Consider the following 18566-nt stretch of genomic DNA (forward strand, 5'->3'; position numbering starts at 1 on the left):
TGTGTATAAGAGACAAGCTCTATGGAGGCCCTCCCTCCCTCTGCAGACTAGAGGGGGACCTCAGGTAGGCAGCCATCTTAGTCCAGGTGCTGAACTTATGATACGTGAAGTTAAGAGGTATGACTCTTACCCCAAACTAAATGCCGAATGTGTTTTTAAAATTCAAGGCTTGAGATCCACAGGAAGAACATGACTGTCGGGAGAAAGCAGAAGCCATTCAGTGGATCAAAATCAGAGTTCTGCAGTGCTTCAGAAGAAGAAAAGAGCTTGTGGAAAAAGAAGGGGGTGAATAGAGTTACTGGGTCAAAAGATATGTGTATGATTAGGGAAGATGGCAAAGGACACTGATCTGTAAAAAGAACAAAACAAAAGTTGTGATTTTTAACTATGTTGGGAATAGGCATGAGGAAGAGGCTTCTTGCCTCCTTGGCAGATTGCCTATTAGCAGCAGTGGTAAGCTGTAGTTCTGACACCAGAAAAGACAGAACACAGAATGAGAGGAGAAGTGGGGAAACACTGTCCTTCACACTAGGACATTGCTGGGCTGAGGAAAGGGGCAGGAGCTCAGATGATTTCTGTTATAATTCTAGCCATCTCTAGAGGAGGAGGATGAATGCGTAAGTAGATGAGAAGGTAGCTCCGAAGTTGGTGTTACAGGGAAAACTGAAGGTTGACTACTAAGAAACACTAACCAAAAGAGGCAGCTGCACAGACTTCACCTGAGTACCCAGGGTATTGCTCTTCTAGGATTACCTCTAGTTTGCTTCAGCTTTCAATAAAGAAGATTAAAAAAACTTGGAAGCAAAAGCAGCAATAGGAATGAGTGAATAGAGAGTACGCAGTGGCATGTTCATTTCTAAAGGTAAATGGACCTAATGTATGCTAGTGGGTGGGATGGAAGAATATCAGCTCAGAGTACCAAGGGGGGAAGAGGGGAGTCACAATACATTCTTGCATGTGCCCATGCCTAGCCCCATAGCATTCCTTCTTAGAAGTCACAGTGAAGGTACTCTGAGGAGCCTGGGAGGGTTGGCAGGGTGTAAGAATAGTCAAGGTTCACCTAGGAAGAACTGAAAATGTGTTATTTTTTTTCTTGTTCAGCTGGTTCCTACATTTCCCATCTTGGGGATTAACAAGGGACAGTGCCATAGAAAAATGCACTGTGTGGCTTTCCACTTCAAAGGTCATTGTATAATTAGCAAATAGAGAAGGAAGGTAGGTATAAACAATGCTTTGTAAAAGCAGGACTAGTACTTCTAAGGGCAGCTTTTCAGACTAGAACCTCTAGAAATGCCTGGGACACTTAGCTTTGCACCAGCAGTGGGGAGGCACTGGATGGCAAACTCTAGTAGAGGGGAGAAGAAAGGATGTTCATAACTTTGGTAACAAGTGTCACTTGTCTGGTTTTTCTCATGGACTGTTGGTAAATTCTGAGACCTGTCTACATATCCGGTCCTTTGTGTGTTCAGAAACTTACTTGGTGTGCTGAAAAGACTTTCTCCTTCAGAAAAGGAGGATCTCAACTTTGGCTCTGATTTCTGGAAGAAGTCCAGATGATTAGAAAGTCAAACAAGACTGCTTAATGGAAATTGCAGAAGCAGGAGTTCTCACTGCAGATTGTGGAAAGTCAAAGGCAGCCCTTAGGGACTGCTTTGATACTTGCTGACCTTCAGAAATAAATGCTTTCATCAGTTTCTTTGGGCTTTTTTTTTTCATAAGCAATCTTGTGAATACGGATAACTTCTTCCAAAACCAGCACTGACAATGAACCACCGTAGCTGAAAACTTGTTCTTCTTTTCAGGAGGAAGAAGAAATTACCTTCCCTGAAACGCCTCCTTATCCTATTTCTAAGGAAGTAAAGGAAAACAGTTTTCCCTTGGTCTCTGCTACCAGAGATCATGGAATATGGTGCATGTGAAAGCAAGAAAGGGTTTATAATCAATATGCACTTCTAGATCTCAAAAAGACTGAAGTATGGCTACTCTAGATCAGTTTGAGGATTTAAAAAAATCCCCCCCCAAACCAAACAAAAAACTCCCAACAAACCAACCCCCCCAAAAATAATCCCACAAACTGTCCAAAAGAGAGGGGGGGGGAAATTCTAGTCCAAATCTTAAATAAGGTCACCAAAATTCATTTGGAGGCTCTTTTAGAGAAGCAGCTGAAACCTTTTATGGGGATCTCTTCAAGTAAATATTGGAAAATAACAATGTTCTGGTAAGTTACAGTTCTTTATACTGGGCCCATATTTGAGTATTCCTTCATGTCCACCTACTCTCAGTATCTTATATAAATGGACAATCACTATCAGTGACCAAATTACTCCATAATACTGAACTTAACAATCCAGTATGTTTCCATCTTTATAAAATGTGTCCGGATAAGCCAAAGACCTATCTGGGCTGTTAGGCTGGACCGACTTATACATGTAAGAATGAGAGAATTAACCAGATATGGAAGGTAGAAGAGGATGTATTTGTGGGTTTAACCATCACTCCTGACCTATAAATAAATTGGCTATGGGGGAAAAAAAATAAAATTGGGATTTAAGAAACTTCTCCTGTAGAAGGGTATACAAGAAGAGGGCAGAAAGTAACAGTATAAATGCACTTTGGGCAGTGGCTCTGACTTTGGATCTGATTGTGAAGTCAAATAGGAAAGCTAAAGGAAAGCGAAAATGTGCATTAGCAAGAATAATTTTTTTAGGAAGCCCCAAGAAGGCTTAGGGAAGAGAGATCAAAATTCTTTGTTTAAACACCTGGGTTTTCTGAGTAAGGAGGTGGAGCTCTTCTACTCCTCACATCTTTCCTTTGTGCCCAGCAAAGGCAGACATTGCACTGCCCTGACTCTAGCGGTCCCCAGCAGAGGCAATAGACCTCAGTCACTTTGAGTTGATAGAATTTCATTGCTACTTCCCCTCTGTTCTACCTTAAAAGCCCCTGTGTCCTGAACCTTTGCCTGCAGCAGGTGTGTGAGAGAGGTACATAAAAACTGTGATCCACCAAGTGGCCGCATTGTCAGAAGCTGGTTTTTCTGATGTGTTCTCCAAAGCAAGTAGCAAGTCTGTATGCTTCATAACTCTGTAGGGAACAAATTCTTCTGAATTACATTGTTGTTGCTAATCAAAGCACTAATTTCAAATGACAGGACTGGGAAGTTTTACTGTTGACCTCTCATTTTGATGAGAGGTTGGAGTGTTGGTTTAGGCCACCAGCAGGCACAGGGTTGCCCATTTGAAGAGTCTGTACAGTCAGTAAGGTTATTTCTGTAGACTTGTCGGTTGATTATTTTTGTTGTTTTAAATAAAGCCTATAGCAGTCCAACAAAGGCAGCGATAAAGTGAAGATGTCTTTTTAGATAATTTTATTTTTGTTCCTTTTCAAAAAATGGCTGTGGTAACAGGCACATGGGTAGATGCTGTTAAAATATAGTGTGATGCCCTTGCAGAGATGAACTGTGTTGAGGAGTAGGACAGATGGACATACCACATTACATCAACTATGTATTAGTATAGTTAGAATTACTCACAGAATTAAGCATAGAAAAGTCTTACAGCAGTCACTCCTGTGTCACTTATTCTCATATTTAGAAAGGCCAAAGCTTTTTTTTTTATTATTATTTGGGAGGGAAAAAAGAAAACTGGATGTTCTAGAGAAGCCAGCACAGCTACTAAAACAGGTCTCTATTCACCAACCTGCTTCAGTTAGGCCCTGGACAGTTTTGATGAATGATGGCTACAGGGTCAAGCTTTCAGCAGAGTTGCTGAGCAAAGGAATGATTTAATTAGAAAATGTGCCCTGAAAGGGATTATTCAATGTTTGATGAAGGAGAATGCAACTTAGAGTGAGTACTGTGATCTTAAAGATAACACAGAAGCCTGCCCAAAGGGAATAAGATTGTGTTGAATAAGATATCAAGAAAACCATTGAAACTAAAACCAGCTATGAATTTAACTTCTGGGACACAGAGACTTGTTTCTGGAAGTTATGTGAGAAAATGAAACTGGTAAGTTTAATTTTCAGTAAGTCTGAACAGGGTAAGCATTTGAAGTTATGGTCTGCAGCTGAAAGCTACCATCAGTGATGACTTAAACAGTTACACTTTGTCTCATTATTATAGGGTAAGAACATTAATGCAGTATGTTGCTGTATCTCTAACAGTAATTTCTTTAACCAGTCTAATGAATTTGTTTTGAGACTCTCTGCTCATGCCTCTACTCTGGCATAGCCTGGAATGAAAGGGCTATTTCATCATAGCTGTGGTGGGGAGTAATTATGCCTGCCAGTGGCTTCACCTTCAATTTCCAATTAATGGAATTATCTGTGCAAGTAGCATCTCGACAGTGGGATTGAGTAGGTTTTTAGAGATCACTGCGATTTATGCTTTAAAACAACTATTTTCCTTAAATACAAATTCCAGTTGTACAGCAAAATAGTTTTGATTTTGCTCCAAGTAGAATACAACCACAACTACATGCTGTTCTTCCACCTTTGGTTTCAGGTGCTCCCGTTCCCTCTTCCCGCTTTGATCTTCCCACTCGAGTTACTACTACCCCCACAGCTGCCTTGGTTCGAGCGTAGCATGACCATCCCACAGAACGGCTCTGTGAAATAAAGCATTTTAATCTTCACGGTGTCACCCCAGTAAGTTCAGAGCTCAGATCTAGAGCACAGCCTACTGAATGGGTGCAACTGGTAGGACAAAAAACTTTCTGAGGGGAGGAGGTGTGAACCTCTTAAATTGAGTGTGCTGATAGTGGTTATAGGAATGTGATACCACAACCTAATGAATAACAGATAACAGCCTTCAGGCAATAACACCGCTGAATGATAGATGAGGTCAGTAGCATTAATACTTAATGAATGTACATATTTTTAAAATCTTCATGAATAAATCACATGTGAAATTTTCACAAGTAAATCACTACTACTTCCTACTGTAGTAGGAATTTTCCCATCTTCAGGGGGACCCAACCACAGGTAAAATAAGTGTTTGGTTTTCTGCTGATTTTAGGCAGAGTTATTCCAAATACAATTCTCTAAAGGGATTTGATGCTTGGGTGCAGAATCTGCATAAAGCTTCATGTCTCCACCTACAGAGCAGTTGTAGTTGCTGTAAATAGTCCTGGGACCAGTATTATGCATCTGTAGGAGGGCTTGCTCGCAGTGCGAGAAATCATTAGCCCTTCTTGTCAGTTGTTAAGGAGCATTCAAATACTAAGGGTATCTGCAGGGTCCACATGTCAGCAACTGCTCTGGTAAACAAGAACTGTAGCTCACTAGTCCTGCAAGGAGCACTGTATAATCTAGTGATAGAGGCAGAAGAATAGATGTCACCTAGTCAGTCTATGATTTATAACTTTATTTACCACATCGTGCTGTTTCATGACCACAAACTCCATAAAGAAGGTTTCAGGGTAAATTATCAAGGTGGGCTATCTGCAGTTTTTCTGTGAGGGCAGCTAGGCTGCAATTGGAATGCAAACCACCAAACTAGTTAACCAGACTTAACTAAACACTTTAACTCCCTGGCAGTCAGATTAAAATAAAAGCTTTGGCAGCAAGTCTTTCTTGCCTACAGTGAGTCCTTCCCTCTGCACTTGTTTTTTCAGCTGAGCACCTCCGAGTTGCCTGCTGCACTGCAATAAATTTTCCCCAGACCCCTCTGGCTCTGGGAAGAGCTCTTCTTGGGCAGCCTGGCAGTACAGGCACCTCCTGCTCCTCTCCGACACTTCCCAGGTTGCATCCTCCTTGTCTTTCCCTCCTGCTTGCCTACCCTGTCACCACAAGCTGCTGGCAGTTCGATGTGCCCTCTGGACAGCAGCAGCAATGGTGCCTCCTCCTGAAAGGTTTTGTCTGACAGGAGCATCCAAGACAAAGCAAGAAACCCACCTTTCTCCCCGATGCCCAGTCACAGCCTTCTAACAAAATGTTTTGCTATACAACATACCTAATACTAGTGTAGTAAACTGTGAGCAAACAGATGAGATCGCTCTGCTAACTGTTGTAGAAATTTACAGTGATCTGAGCTGCACTGACGATCATCTACTCCAGTCAGAAAATGTAGAGGCAGGATCTAGAGCTTGCAGTGCTACAGCAAGTGCCAGGGTGCAGTTGAGTGAGAACGGGCAGGACACTGCAGGCTGATGGGCAGAGGAAACAGAGGAGCAGAGCAGAGTGGGAAAGAGATGATGCTGGGAGCAGAGGAGTTCACAAGAGGAGTTAATAACTCTGCATAACCGTTTCTCAATATAGCAGCAGTGCTCCAGATGTGGAATAGTCGGCGGAGGGCAGCGGAGACCTCTCATTAGAAAGGGCAATGCTTCAGGTCTGAGCCAGGCTTTAACAAGTGATTCCTGTTTCAGGTGAGCACTGCTGACAGAGCTGTTCTGTCAAGACACAGAGCCCAGCGGGCCCGTGCTGCTGTGCTCTGGTTTATGCCTCTACCAAGTGGGCCCCACAGTATTCATGGGCTCAGCTTCCCCCTGACTTCATGAGAAGCAGCATCTGACCTCTGTGAACATCCTTCTTTCCACAAGCATCAGAGCAGAGAGTAAGAGATAGAAATAGTATCACATAATCCAAAAAAACCTTGGCAGAGGCCCGGAGAAATAAATTGAAAGTGAAATACAGAACCTAAGCAAAAAGTCATCACAGATATCTAGAAATAGAGTTGAAGGGAGAGGGTCATCGCTATGGGTAAGAAAAAGTCTGGGCAAACTACAAGAGACAAGAAGGGTGATTAAACAGATAAACAGCAGCTGTCGGAAGCTACACTAGTTCTTTGAACCATTTCCCTATTATTCATGGTGGGAGGAGGGTAAAAATTCTTCTGGAGCTCCCTTCAGGTCACCGAGGCATAGCCGTGGCATGGAATGAGCTCTCTGAGGAAGAGGTGTTGCAGCAAACTTACTAGAAGTCACTGCTCATCACTTGATGTTGCTCTTCTGAGAGATGAGAATGAAGTGGAAACAAAGAAAGTAGCTGAACTGATGGAAGTACTGCTTATCAGGACGAGGTGTGTGAGCCAGACCTAGTGGGTGGGTATATTCTGGCTCCTGTCTTTCTAAAGGGAATTTACAGAGTGCTGGTACCATTACAGCCCAAAGGAAAATTTTTAGATAAAAGTTATTAGAGGTAGATTCATAGCCAGAGAAAAATGATGGAAATGCTACTAGTGCTGCTAGTAACAGTCCCTCCAAAATAATGGCATGTATGATGCCAAGTTATCTTGAGTAAAGCAAGGAAAATACTAGGGAATTTATTGACATTATGTGTCTGTTCTCCTGATAGTTATGTAAGTCTTCCAGAAAAAACACTGGTTCTCCCCATCCCTCTTATGGCACAGCTCACTAACAAGATATTTGTAGGAAAGGAAAATTTGTGGGTGATCTGTTCATGCCGTGGAGTCAGCAATTAATGAATGCTTTTTAATTACCTTTGCTGAGACAATTACAAATGTTAGTATTCTTGAAACTATCACCCTTTTAAAAACAAAGGCCAGGTACTTGATGTTTGTGGCCTCCCGCTGCAGTGAGACACACGGGCTGACACTGGCCCTGGGAGGGATGTCCTCATGGTGTCCCAGCCGCCTGGCAGGCCACGCACACTTCTCCTTCCTGATCCAAAGGGTAAGGGATTTGGAGCTGACCTGCTGAGTTTGCAACCTTTTGAGCTCCCTTCCCACTGTAAAAGAGGAGCCTGACAGAGTGCCAAGGGCTTCAGATTGCTCCTACGCTAACGCAAAACCGGAGTGGCGTCGTGAAATCAAAGAAATTACAATGCTGTAAGTGCAGTGAGAATAAAACCCTAAAATTGTCCTTAATGAGTTTAGATTGGCTTTTTCCTAAGCATTCCTCAGTGGCTTTTTATTACCAGGTTGCTCTGGGCAAGATAATAATCACAGAAACTGTACAGAGCCTCGAAATGGAATGGATTAGGTGAGTTTAACCAACAAGGTACATCTCTGTTTCTTAAGCCAAATTTTATGGGTGAGTTAATATAAACTAATTCATCCCTGTTCTTCGTCCAAACAATACATACTCTCTTTTTTTAACCACATTCCTACCATTAGAACAGCCATGCAGAGAGCCTCTTGCTGCTGTGGTATAGAACAGGCAGACACAGCCCGAGTCCTAGATGGCAATTTCCATAGCTGACCACTTGTGCCTAACTTTTCTTAGAGCAAACCAGCTCAGTTTTAAAACAACCTTGCTGAGTTAAACCAATTAACTATGCTGAGTTAATGAAATGCAGAGAAACTTTGGATTTCTTATACACAGGCTAAGCTTTGAAAGGTTATTTCTGCTAGAGACTGTTTCCTAGTTTCTGCTTAAAATGCTTTTTCCTCAGGCGATGCTATCAAGCCCTTTCTCATTTGGCAAGCTTTGGTTCCCCCAACTCCCACCCCCTCACTTTTGTACAAAGTAAAAATTAACATGGTTTCATTGGCAGAACAAGAACTGTTTATCCAGGCATTTATTAACCGGGGAAACCCTGCGTGCTCAGATTTGCCATTTTTTGTAATACCTGCTTCACTCTGTAACCAAACTCCTCCCACCCAGAAAGTCCTCTGATAATCAGAGGTCCAAATGGTGGCCCAGTTACTGATAGTAAACTGATAGTACGCAGAGCATTTCAAAATGAGCTGTCTCAATCCAGAGCTGGGACCTTTCACAGTCAGTGGTACTGTCTCTTCCAATTGCGCTACCAGACAATAAACATTTCTGAAGTCCTAAAACTCGCTCTTCCCACACACATACTTCTTGGTCTGTAATCTGTGGATTATCTGTTCATCTCCTGTGCTCCCACTAGCCCCAGATCATAACACTACACTTCGGTGTACTTGCAGGATTGCAGCCAACATGAAGTTTAATGGCTACAGTAGCTCTTTTAAGTTACGAACCACCCCAGTAGCAACATTAAACTACCACCAGTAGCAACATTAAACTACCATTGTAAGTTTGCGGTGAACTGGGAAGATAAATTTGGGGGTTCATCCATTTTTCTTCATGTTTCGGAGATGATGTTCACATGGGTAAGTAAGAAAAAAAAAAAAGATAAAGTGGCTGTTGCTGTCTCCAGATACCTTGAGAGGTGATGCTTAATGACATTTCTACCCTGAGACTATTAAAGACTCTTTCCAAGAGACCTAATAATGTGACAGAAAAACCCACACCCACTGCCCTTAAACTTAAATTCAACGTTCAGGCTTCCAGATCTTCACTGTGTCCACAGAAATCTTTAAGTAGAGGTGAAGGACAGTAATTAGCTACCACTGGCTATCACCATGAAAACCAGATCAAGGATCAGTAATTTTTTGACAGCGGTGAGTCCAGGGCCCTTCCTATTATTTAAATGTGGCTTCTTTGCAATGTTTCCATCTTGCAGAGAAGTTGTTACTTTCAACCACTTCCTGGAAGAAGCAGCAGAAAAAGAAGTGCGGGGAAAAGCCAGGCTCCAGCACTTCATTGAGAACCTGTTGCAGCGCGTGGATCTGGCAGAAAGGCAGCTAGAATATTACCAAAATCAGCAGATGGTCTGCAACCACACCGACGTCAGCGAGCATGTGGTAAGGCAGCAAAGTCCTTCCCTGCGTTGTCACCCACCACCAGAGGGAAAGTACTTGAGCTCGAATACGGGTTGGCTCAGTAGGTCAGGCTAATTGCTACTCCATACAGATCTGTATTTGTAAAATGTTTCTTTAGATGTGTTTTATTTATGTTTTAAACTGCTCCCTCACATGAGTGAAAGGAGCAGAGAGTGCAAGAGCAGCAATAGCCAAAGAAGGCAAAGGGAGAGCAGAGAATAATGAAATATTTGCCAGATATTTAATTTTTTTTCCATCTTTGGCTGGAAAATTTTAATTTTTTTCCAGCTGCTGTTACCTCTACAACAAACACTTTCCTTTATGTCACTTAGTGACTTGGCAGTTTTTTGGAGATGTCTAAAGTTTTTCAGGAAAGATGCGGATGCCTACAGAGGACATCTCAGCCTGCTGGCAAATGGGCTTGCTTTCTGTAGTTACCTATCACGGGACTTTTCAAAATGGTGAATGGATTCCCACAGGCCTGTTCTGCACAGATTAGAAACCAAAGCTGTCTGAACCTTGTTTTTTAAAACACATTATTTGTTTAAAAGCCCTTGTTATTAATACACAAACTCAGTATTTTCTTTACAATACATTTATATGGCAAGTTTTAGGCACAGGACTTCCAAAGAACATTTCTGTTTAAATGACTACCCCATGCTGCCTGTGCTAAGTAATTGCTCGTCCTGGGATGTGAGAGGAAAGGCGTTTGATCATGCACAGCACTGTACAGGAATGCAGTGGTGGAAAACAAAGGTTCCCATAGCCACTTGGAAGACAAAGACCTGAATAGATGTAGATGTGCTAAAATCTAGTGCAGGACATCTCAAACAGTGTCGGTGAAACACAGGGGGGACTGTAAAGATGGGCCTCAGTACTAAATCATCTCCTCTGCTCTTGCTATGTTTACTGGGATCCCTGGCTCAGCAGTGTCCCCTGGGGAAGGCACTAATTTTTGAGGCAGCTGCCCTGCTTTCTGAGTGACTTCAGCATTCCTCTAAAGTCATCCATCCAAATACTGACCAGCCTGACCTTCAGGAGGTAATTACAGAAAAGCACACCATGAGATGGCTCCAGACTCCATCCAAGACAGATGACAAGCAGAGTTAGGCTGGGCAAAAATCCATCTGCAAAGTGTGGACAATACCAGGGACAGAGGGAACATTTACAAGAACGTAGTCATTTTCAGATGCCAGATCTGACTTGCTTGGCTCAGTGACTTCATTAAATGATATTCAAAGCCTCGGTCCGGTAGCACTGATGGGAGATCAGTACAAAGAACCGATTTAGTACCCAGACCGATTTAAGCTGAGCTGGCATTAAACACCTCCTTTCCTGACCCCCACTAAAAGAGGGACCAGACAAACTGTTTCCACACTGTGAACCAAACTGCTGTAAAAAATCAAGTCATGCAAAGTTGTGCTGGCACTGAGGCTGTGCTGTCCCTAGCTGTTCTCAGGATTTGGGGTGGGAAGGGACAGAAATGCTTGTGTTCTCGCCCTCTACCCTTCAGTGCTGCTGTAGTCAGAGCCAAGGGCTTGTAGCCGGAGTTTCCTGCCCGCTTGTGTAAAGGAAATGTATCACTGCAAAATTAAAGGCTCTGCGAGAAAGTTAATTTAATACAGCTTATTCAAGCACTGTCCCTTATTAATTATCTTGAACACAATAATTACTTCTCATTGTATCCATACAGTTTAATCTAATGTGAAAGATCTCTGTTCAGCCCACACTTCTTTAGCAATTTACTTTGATTATGGTTACGATAAAAATAATGGGGAAAAAAATCCAACCACTAACAATTCACATGTTATGAATTTTAAAAACTTGTAATAAGATGGAGGAATAATAATCTGTAGAAGGTTTTTTTTCAGCTTCTTTCATGACTATTCTAGTTTTAACAGCAGCTGAGAACAGAAATACAGTTTTGAAAACTGCATATATTTTATGCCTGTACTCTAATTACTTGATAATGTAATATTAATACTAATAACCTGTTTCTGTTTTCTTTGCAGTTTACAGACATTTCATTAAATAAGAAACCCAGATGCCTGTATGTATATATTTTTATTTTTCTCTTACTTAAATACACTAACTTGACATGCTTAAAGTTCTGCTTTTGCTTTTCACCTTACCCAAAAGCCTGAATCAGGTTGGGTTTGGATCAGGTTCTGTACCAGATTATGATCTATATTTATGTCATGTAATGGAGAAAAGACAGGTTTCTGCTAAATGAAAGCTAAAATCACATATTCTTTAAAGAAAAAAAAGAAGAATCATTTTCTGTTGAATGAATGACTCCTTCCTGCTGACTATAATAGCCTACTGCAAAGCTACAGTAGTTGAATCTCTTCAGCAAACACAGGCCAAGTTTCAGCTGAAAATATCTTTAATGTTCTGTAGGTCGGAGAGAGACAGTTGTCATTTCCTAACTGACAGTAACACTGTTGACTTAAAAATCACATGTAAGCAAACAAGTGCCCTGACAAAGCCTGGGTACTAAACATCTCGGGTTACTCAAGCAGCTGTCCTGGGAGCAGCAGAACTAATGGGGGTTGGTTTCCCATGTCTTTGTGACTTGGTCACGAGTCCCAGCGTCTGGTTCGGAGCAACATGGGTGCTGCTTGGCCAAGTGATGGTCAGGCAGTGCATCCTTCCTCCGGGCAAGCTTGCTTAGTGGGGACACGAGTTTGGGTTGTTTTCCCAATGTTTTCCCAACATTTGCTATAAAACGTGTTACACATTGGTCTGGGAATTATGTGTCCCTGCCATATTTGTTTGTGTCTGACCACTGGGTTCAAGAATTACTGGAAGACTGACAGACACATGAACAGATGGATGGGCTGGCAAATAAACTAAAACTACAATGTATACCCTACTGGGTTGGGGGGAGGCAACTCAGGTTATTTTTGGTTTTCATGTATCTTAGTCCTAGCAGGCAACTGGCCAAGTACCCTTTTACTGATAAGCAGTGTTTCCATTAATATTTAACAGCATGGGGCTTTAGCTTTGTTTTTTCTACTTTTTATAGCTTCCCCCCCCCCATTGATTTGAGATTCTGGAAAACATTATTGTCCAAAGTAGATTTTGAAATGACTGTGTATACAATTTTCAAGCTTCTAGATGTCTTAAGATGATTGGAATCAAGCAAAATAGAATTAAAATATAACCAGTGAATTCAGTGATGCGGTGAGATGAGTCCTTCTACTGACAAGTCTTTGGTCTAAATATAATGCAGTTTGGTAAAACCTGTTAATTGCTGACAAATAGTGGGAGTTCAAAGGCATATATGAAATTGTTTAGAGGCTTCTGTTTAACCACTGATATACTTCTCATTTGAAAAGACACTGTCAAAACTAGAATTTAGTAGTAGCCTTAATTTGGAATTACCAGGTTAAAAATATCCCAATTTGTCCTACGAAGCAGAGAGGATAGAGAGGATGCTCAAAGGTGTAGGGAAGTTTTACTTTGCTCTGCCTGTTCTGTGGATGAATCCAGCATTTGCATTCACCACACCAGCTGTTTTTAAGAACTCTAACTCAGCTCAGTACATAAAATGAGTTTTTAATTATATGTACGAGTTTAAAAAAATGGGAATATTACTACCCATACAGAAAATTCAGTATAATCTCATGGGCTTTGGAGCCACTGGTGGTTTACATTTGGGATCAGTAATTGGACTTGCAAGGCCGCTGCATTGCTTCCCAGTTCCTTTTCTCCAGTTTCTCCTGGCTGTTTTCAGGAAATGCCCAACTGAGGGCATGGCAGACCTTTGCTGATGATGCTCACTAGCCTTTTCTCCAAGGCACCGAGACTTACTGGCACATCTGTGCCTAAATCAAATTTAAATGCCAGCTCCCATTGTGAAGAAGCTTAAGAATTCGGTCTCTCAAAATTATGAGACCTGTCTTGAAAAGTACCTGATGTTTGTGTAATGCAGCAAGAATAGGATTGTTCTTAAGTGCCTATGGCAGTGGAGTGCATTTAGTCACATTATTTCAGTATTTCTTCATAATGTGACAAATTAGGAATATGTTTGAGTAGGAAGTTCAGACTTTCGTAGTCACTTATGTCAAAGAGCTGCCACTTTGAAGGGAAAAATATTTCCTACATCTGGAGCTTGCAGCATTGCATTTCATGTGAAATGGACCTGCATCTTCATCCATCTTAGACACCTTCTTACCCTGACTGTGAATTAGGGACAGATGTCCATCTTCTCTACCGCAAACTCATTCAAAATACAGTTTAGCTCTTTTAGGCAATCCCCTCTGATCATAATAACCTTGACTACCTTTGGGTTTTAATATTTTGACAGCATCGTCCAGGGCAGCAGATGTGTGACTAAACATCACCTGCAATCACCTGCAGTATGCCTGTCTATGCTTTGGGAATAAATGATGTAACTTTTTCACCATAACAACATCAAGAAAAATAGAGCACTACATCTTTTAACAAAAACTAAGTAATGGACTGTAACAACAGCGATAGGACAAGAGGGAATGGCCTCAAGTTGTGCCAGGGAAGGTTTAGACTGGATATTAGGAAGGATTTCTTTCCAGAAGGGGCTGTTGGGTGTTGGAATGGGCTGCCCAGGGCAGGGGGGGAGTCCCCGGGATCCCTGGAGGGACTGAAGAGTCGGGTCAACCCAGCGCTGAGGGATCTGGTGGAGTTGGGAATGGTCAGTGTTAGGTGAATGGTTGGACTGGAGGAGCTTCAAGGTCTTTTCTAACCGATACAATTCTGTGATTGTGTGATTCTGTGAAACAGTGCCTAAGAAGTGATCGTAAACCTGAGTGACCAACACTTTTGCATTTACACAACCTCTAACCCCCAGCAAGTGGTCAGAGTCCAGGCCTGCACCAGGCCAGCACGGCACAGTGCCTGCAAGCTCCAGCTTGGACCTGCATGGCATTCTCCCTGCAGAACTTCCCCATAGCAAAGTCTGGTTGGCAAAGGTGCCAGCCAGGTAAAACTGTAAGGCTCAGTTCCTGTGCTGTCGACCGGCCCTCACTGCCTCCCACCAGCTAATACAGAGACTTTGTAGGAGAGGTCTTGCACTATAACACTTGAACAACAACACCTTTTTCCAAAACTGGCTTTGTCAAGTGTGCAGTATTGTTTAACTCCCAGAAGGAGTAATGTGGTTTCCAGAAATAATGAGCTATGGAAAATAGCCCTACGGGAACCCTTAAAAGCTCGACTTGTACATCAGCACATCTGTTGTTCACTTCAGTCACAGTAGCTGGGCAGACATGGGCTGGTGCCTTACGTTCATAGTGCTGCTGTTACACAACATGTATCTGCTGCAAAATATTTCAAGATTATGTTAAAAGGGACTTCAGTGATCTTATTTAGTTAAACTGTGGAACTCTGGTTGCAACATAAAATTTCAGAGCAGAGGGCATGGCTCGGCCTTTGTAGCACCAGGCACCGTGTTGTCACTCCACCTGAGCTCACTGATTTCAGTAAATCCTGCTGGGCTTGAACCATCACAGAGAGAATTCAGCTTACTCTGGCCTTTTAAGTTTTCATACCCTTCTTCCCACCAATTTCTGTATTCCCCTTTCCTCTTCTCCCATTTCAAACCAAAGCCTAAAAGCAAAGCTGAAGTTTCCCTAAATGGGTGGCCAGTACAAAGGCAGAGTGTGGAGATTCCTGAGCTACTGGCCATTAGCTGCGGTTCCATGGGGCCAGGCCACAGTTCAGGGCAGCGCTGAGATCCCACCACGTTCCTACAGACTCTACACCCATTTTTTACTGCTGTTGTGCGGTCTTCCAAAGACCGTGTGATATTCATACTTTGTAGAAGGTTGCCATGAACATGTGCATCTTTAAAAACCCTGTAGATCACTAAGTTAGGAGAATGTAAATCTCAGTAAGGGCTCGGCGCTCCAAAATCAGCATAATGCTATTTGAATAAAAGTGTAGATGAACACATGTAGGGGTGCTTGTAGTGAGAGATGCTTTTAAATATTGGGAAATATAGTTCATCTTGCAACTCTGTTTTTAACTTTCAGCCTAGTCCTGTAAAACAAGGCTGTTTCTGTCTTCAGAAATGTAGGGGTTTGGGACATTTTGGGACCTATCACTTTGCAAGATTGTGTAATAGTTATTAATAATCACTATTATTAATTTCAGGAGCCGAGGAAGTCAACATGCTTCATACAACATCCCTGATGCAAAGCCTCATTCCTTTCAAAAAGGAAGAATCCTGTTGAAAAAAGCAAAGGATGAAAAAACCAGCTTGCAGCCAGTGAAATGCTTCTATGAACCTGTTGATTGCTCAAGAGAGATGTGGAGAGCACAAAAGAAAGGTGAACCAGTCTGCTCTGCCAGGAAAGTGAGTGCAAAATCAAAGATGGGCAAAAAGGCCAAACCGCTATAGGAATGGTTTGCAATATATAGTAATGCAGGAGCTTGGCTTCAACAGAACAAATATTGAATGAAGTTAGTCATCCTACTTTTTCCTATCCATCTGGCCATGCCAAAATGTATCAGATATAATATATAGAAATATATACAGTATGGAAGATTTATATTATTTAGTAATGCCATTCCCTCTTTGGGCACTGTAAGAGAAGTGACATTTTACTCAGTTTACATGGAGGTTTTTCTATTTATTAATTTATTTATTTATAGAGCTTATTTTAAATGACTGCAGTTATCTTGCTGGACAGTACTGTGGCTGTATATTTAATTATTTTAGTGGCAGCATGTGGCTTGGTAATTTCTTTTCCATCTGTGCTGTTGCAAATTCAGAAGAATCCATTTAATCGGCACCTAAATACTCAGTCTTTCAGCTTAGGTAGGTATAAGATCAATGATACCTGTTACCTGCACAGACATAGATAGATGCAAAAGGTCTACTTGAGATGTTTGAAGGTTGTTTACAGCAGTAGATTGCTACACTGGATTTTCTGCCATAAGCCCAGCTGGATGCATTTCCATATTTTATTACATACATTAAACTGCTTGATTGTGCCAGCAGCCATGTTTTCTATTGGTACAAGTTTGGGCTGCTTTGGTGTCTCAAGCACAGCTTTCAAATTCCAGAAGCTTTATGGCTTTGCCTCTGGTGTCACTTAGCAAGGAGACCTGAAGGTGGTCCAGCAGACCTGACAAGCACGGGCTGCACTGAGCCAGAGGAGAAATTTCAGTACCAAGTGCCAGAGCAGGGTGTCAGCTTGGCACAGTGAGGGAAAGGCTAAAGCAGCACGGTGTGTTGCACGGCACAGTGTGCAATGCCCGTGCTTGCTTTTGGGCAGGAGAGGCCAAAAATGGCTGTGATCATAACCAAAATCCTGCACGGTTTTATCTCTGAAGAATCTTTACAGAGCCGAGAGATCCCTAAATTTCAGCTGAAAACCCAAGAGCAAGGAAGTTAGAAATGACTGCAGGACAGGAATGTGCGTGTTTACATTGGTTTGTGCCAATTAAAAGGATCCTTATTTATCAGAGTATTTATCAAGATGATTTTTTGTGTGTACAGTTTTTTGGTAACATGAATCCTCATGCCATGTTTACAGATATGAACATCTTGTCAATGTTACTGAGGAGACTTGTTTTCTCAAAAAAAAAGAAAGGATAGGTGAGACAAGTCTGTGTAATTTATTTTTTAAATGCTTATAACAGATGTAAATTGTTTATGTGGAAGGTGATTTTTACAGTACATGTACAAAGATTTGTGAAAAATGTTTTTCATTTTTTATAACTATGACCGTAAGCAGAATTGAGTATTAAAAGACAGTGTATCACTATGATTACTGCTGCAATAAGCACCTGAGTTGCAATATTTTTAAAGCAGATGACCAATCAGTCAGCCAGAATCAGGTAACTACAGATGTCATACATTTGTCAGTGTACAGAGCTCCCAGAAAGTAGCAGAGTGAAGAAAGAGAGTATTATTCCTCACTTTTATTTTAAATAGTGTATATGGAACAATCAGATATATGTTTAAAGTTTATCAACACTGTTTCAGTAGAAAGTCACAGTGTAAAACCAATTCAGGTATTTAGGTTGTAATGACATTTTAATATTTATTTATGTCACAGGGCCACATTTGGCCTTAGGCTAGGCATTGTGTATGGTGAAAAGGAGTTGTTAAATTGTGTTGCATGGGTCAGATCGTGTGTTACAACAACTTTCTTAGGCAAGCCAAAAAATAGAAACATCCTTGAGTTTTTTCTATTGCTTCCTACATCCTTTTACAAACCTGAAAAAAATTACCCTTTTTGAAGATAATAAAGGTGAACTTTAGAAAGATAATAAAGTAAAATATATTCATCCGATCCTTTATCCACTTGACACTGAAAGACTATTTTTATTTTTAAATGCCTATCTACTCTGTTAGTCACCAAAGTTAAGTGCAACCACTAGTTCACAAATGAGATGTTTATTTTATTATTTATCGCACCAAAACCTTGACTCAAGTTGTCCTTTTGGGGGAGGAAGAGATAAAGAGAGTAAAAGAAGTTGCATGTTCTTAAACTTTTCCAAGCCTCAGTTACAGTTACTTGCTGAACAAATGCCAGGTTAGTTAATTAAAAAGAAATTGGATTGTACTGTAACCCCAGATAAAAGTTTTTAGAATATAAACATTCTAATAATAAAGATATATTTCTCAGTTACTGTGTGATTTAACTCTGTGGAATACAGTGTTTCTTACAAAAGCCTGCCCAACAGTAAAGCAAAAGACAAGAAACAGCAGCCCTGCTTGGACTTCTGTTTATTCCTCAGATAAAACACCGCGTCAGTGAAGTCGGGCTGTGATCTCTCAGAGCGTTACAAATTAACCTGAACGACAGCGTCAGCATCTTGCCCACATAGCTTGCACATGTCACCTGCCCCTCTCCTACTGTGACGATGCTTGAAAATTATTCTGGAGATAACCCACATGGTCAGATAACCTGCCCAAAGCAGAGGCGGGGAGAGGGGAGGGAAGGGTCAGGCAAAAGGAATTAAGGGCAGAGGGGCTCCTGGG

General features: G+C 41.6%; 1 protein-coding gene across 1 annotated transcript; it reads left to right on the forward strand.

Moving 5' to 3' along the window:
* The first annotated feature begins 7911 nt into the window (after positions 1–7911).
* ZNF365 (zinc finger protein 365) lies at positions 7912–18213 on the forward strand. Its single transcript, XM_026851988.1, has 4 exons — positions 7912–7940; positions 9391–9571; positions 11602–11639; positions 15725–18213. Exons 1-4 carry the CDS (start codon positions 7927–7929, stop codon positions 15969–15971), a joined length of 480 nt encoding a protein of 159 aa, XP_026707789.1. The 5' UTR covers positions 7912–7926; the 3' UTR covers positions 15972–18213.
* Positions 18214–18566: the final 353 nt, after the last annotated feature.

This window comes from Athene cunicularia (genome assembly GCF_003259725.1).
Source record: "Athene cunicularia isolate RWA chromosome 6 unlocalized genomic scaffold, athCun1 chr6_part2, whole genome shotgun sequence".
NCBI classification, from domain to species: domain Eukaryota; kingdom Metazoa; phylum Chordata; class Aves; order Strigiformes; family Strigidae; genus Athene; species Athene cunicularia.

What these genes read in the sequence shown, in the direction of transcription:
- ZNF365 (XM_026851988.1), top strand. An exon ending in CCGACGTCAGCGAGCATGTG is followed by an intron (nt 9,572 to 11,601) that starts GTAAGGCAGCAA and finishes TTTTCTTTGCAG; the next exon opens with TTTACAGACATTTCATTAAA. An exon ending in AATAAGAAACCCAGATGCCT is followed by an intron (nt 11,640 to 15,724) that starts GTATGTATATAT and finishes TATTAATTTCAG; the next exon opens with GAGCCGAGGAAGTCAACATG.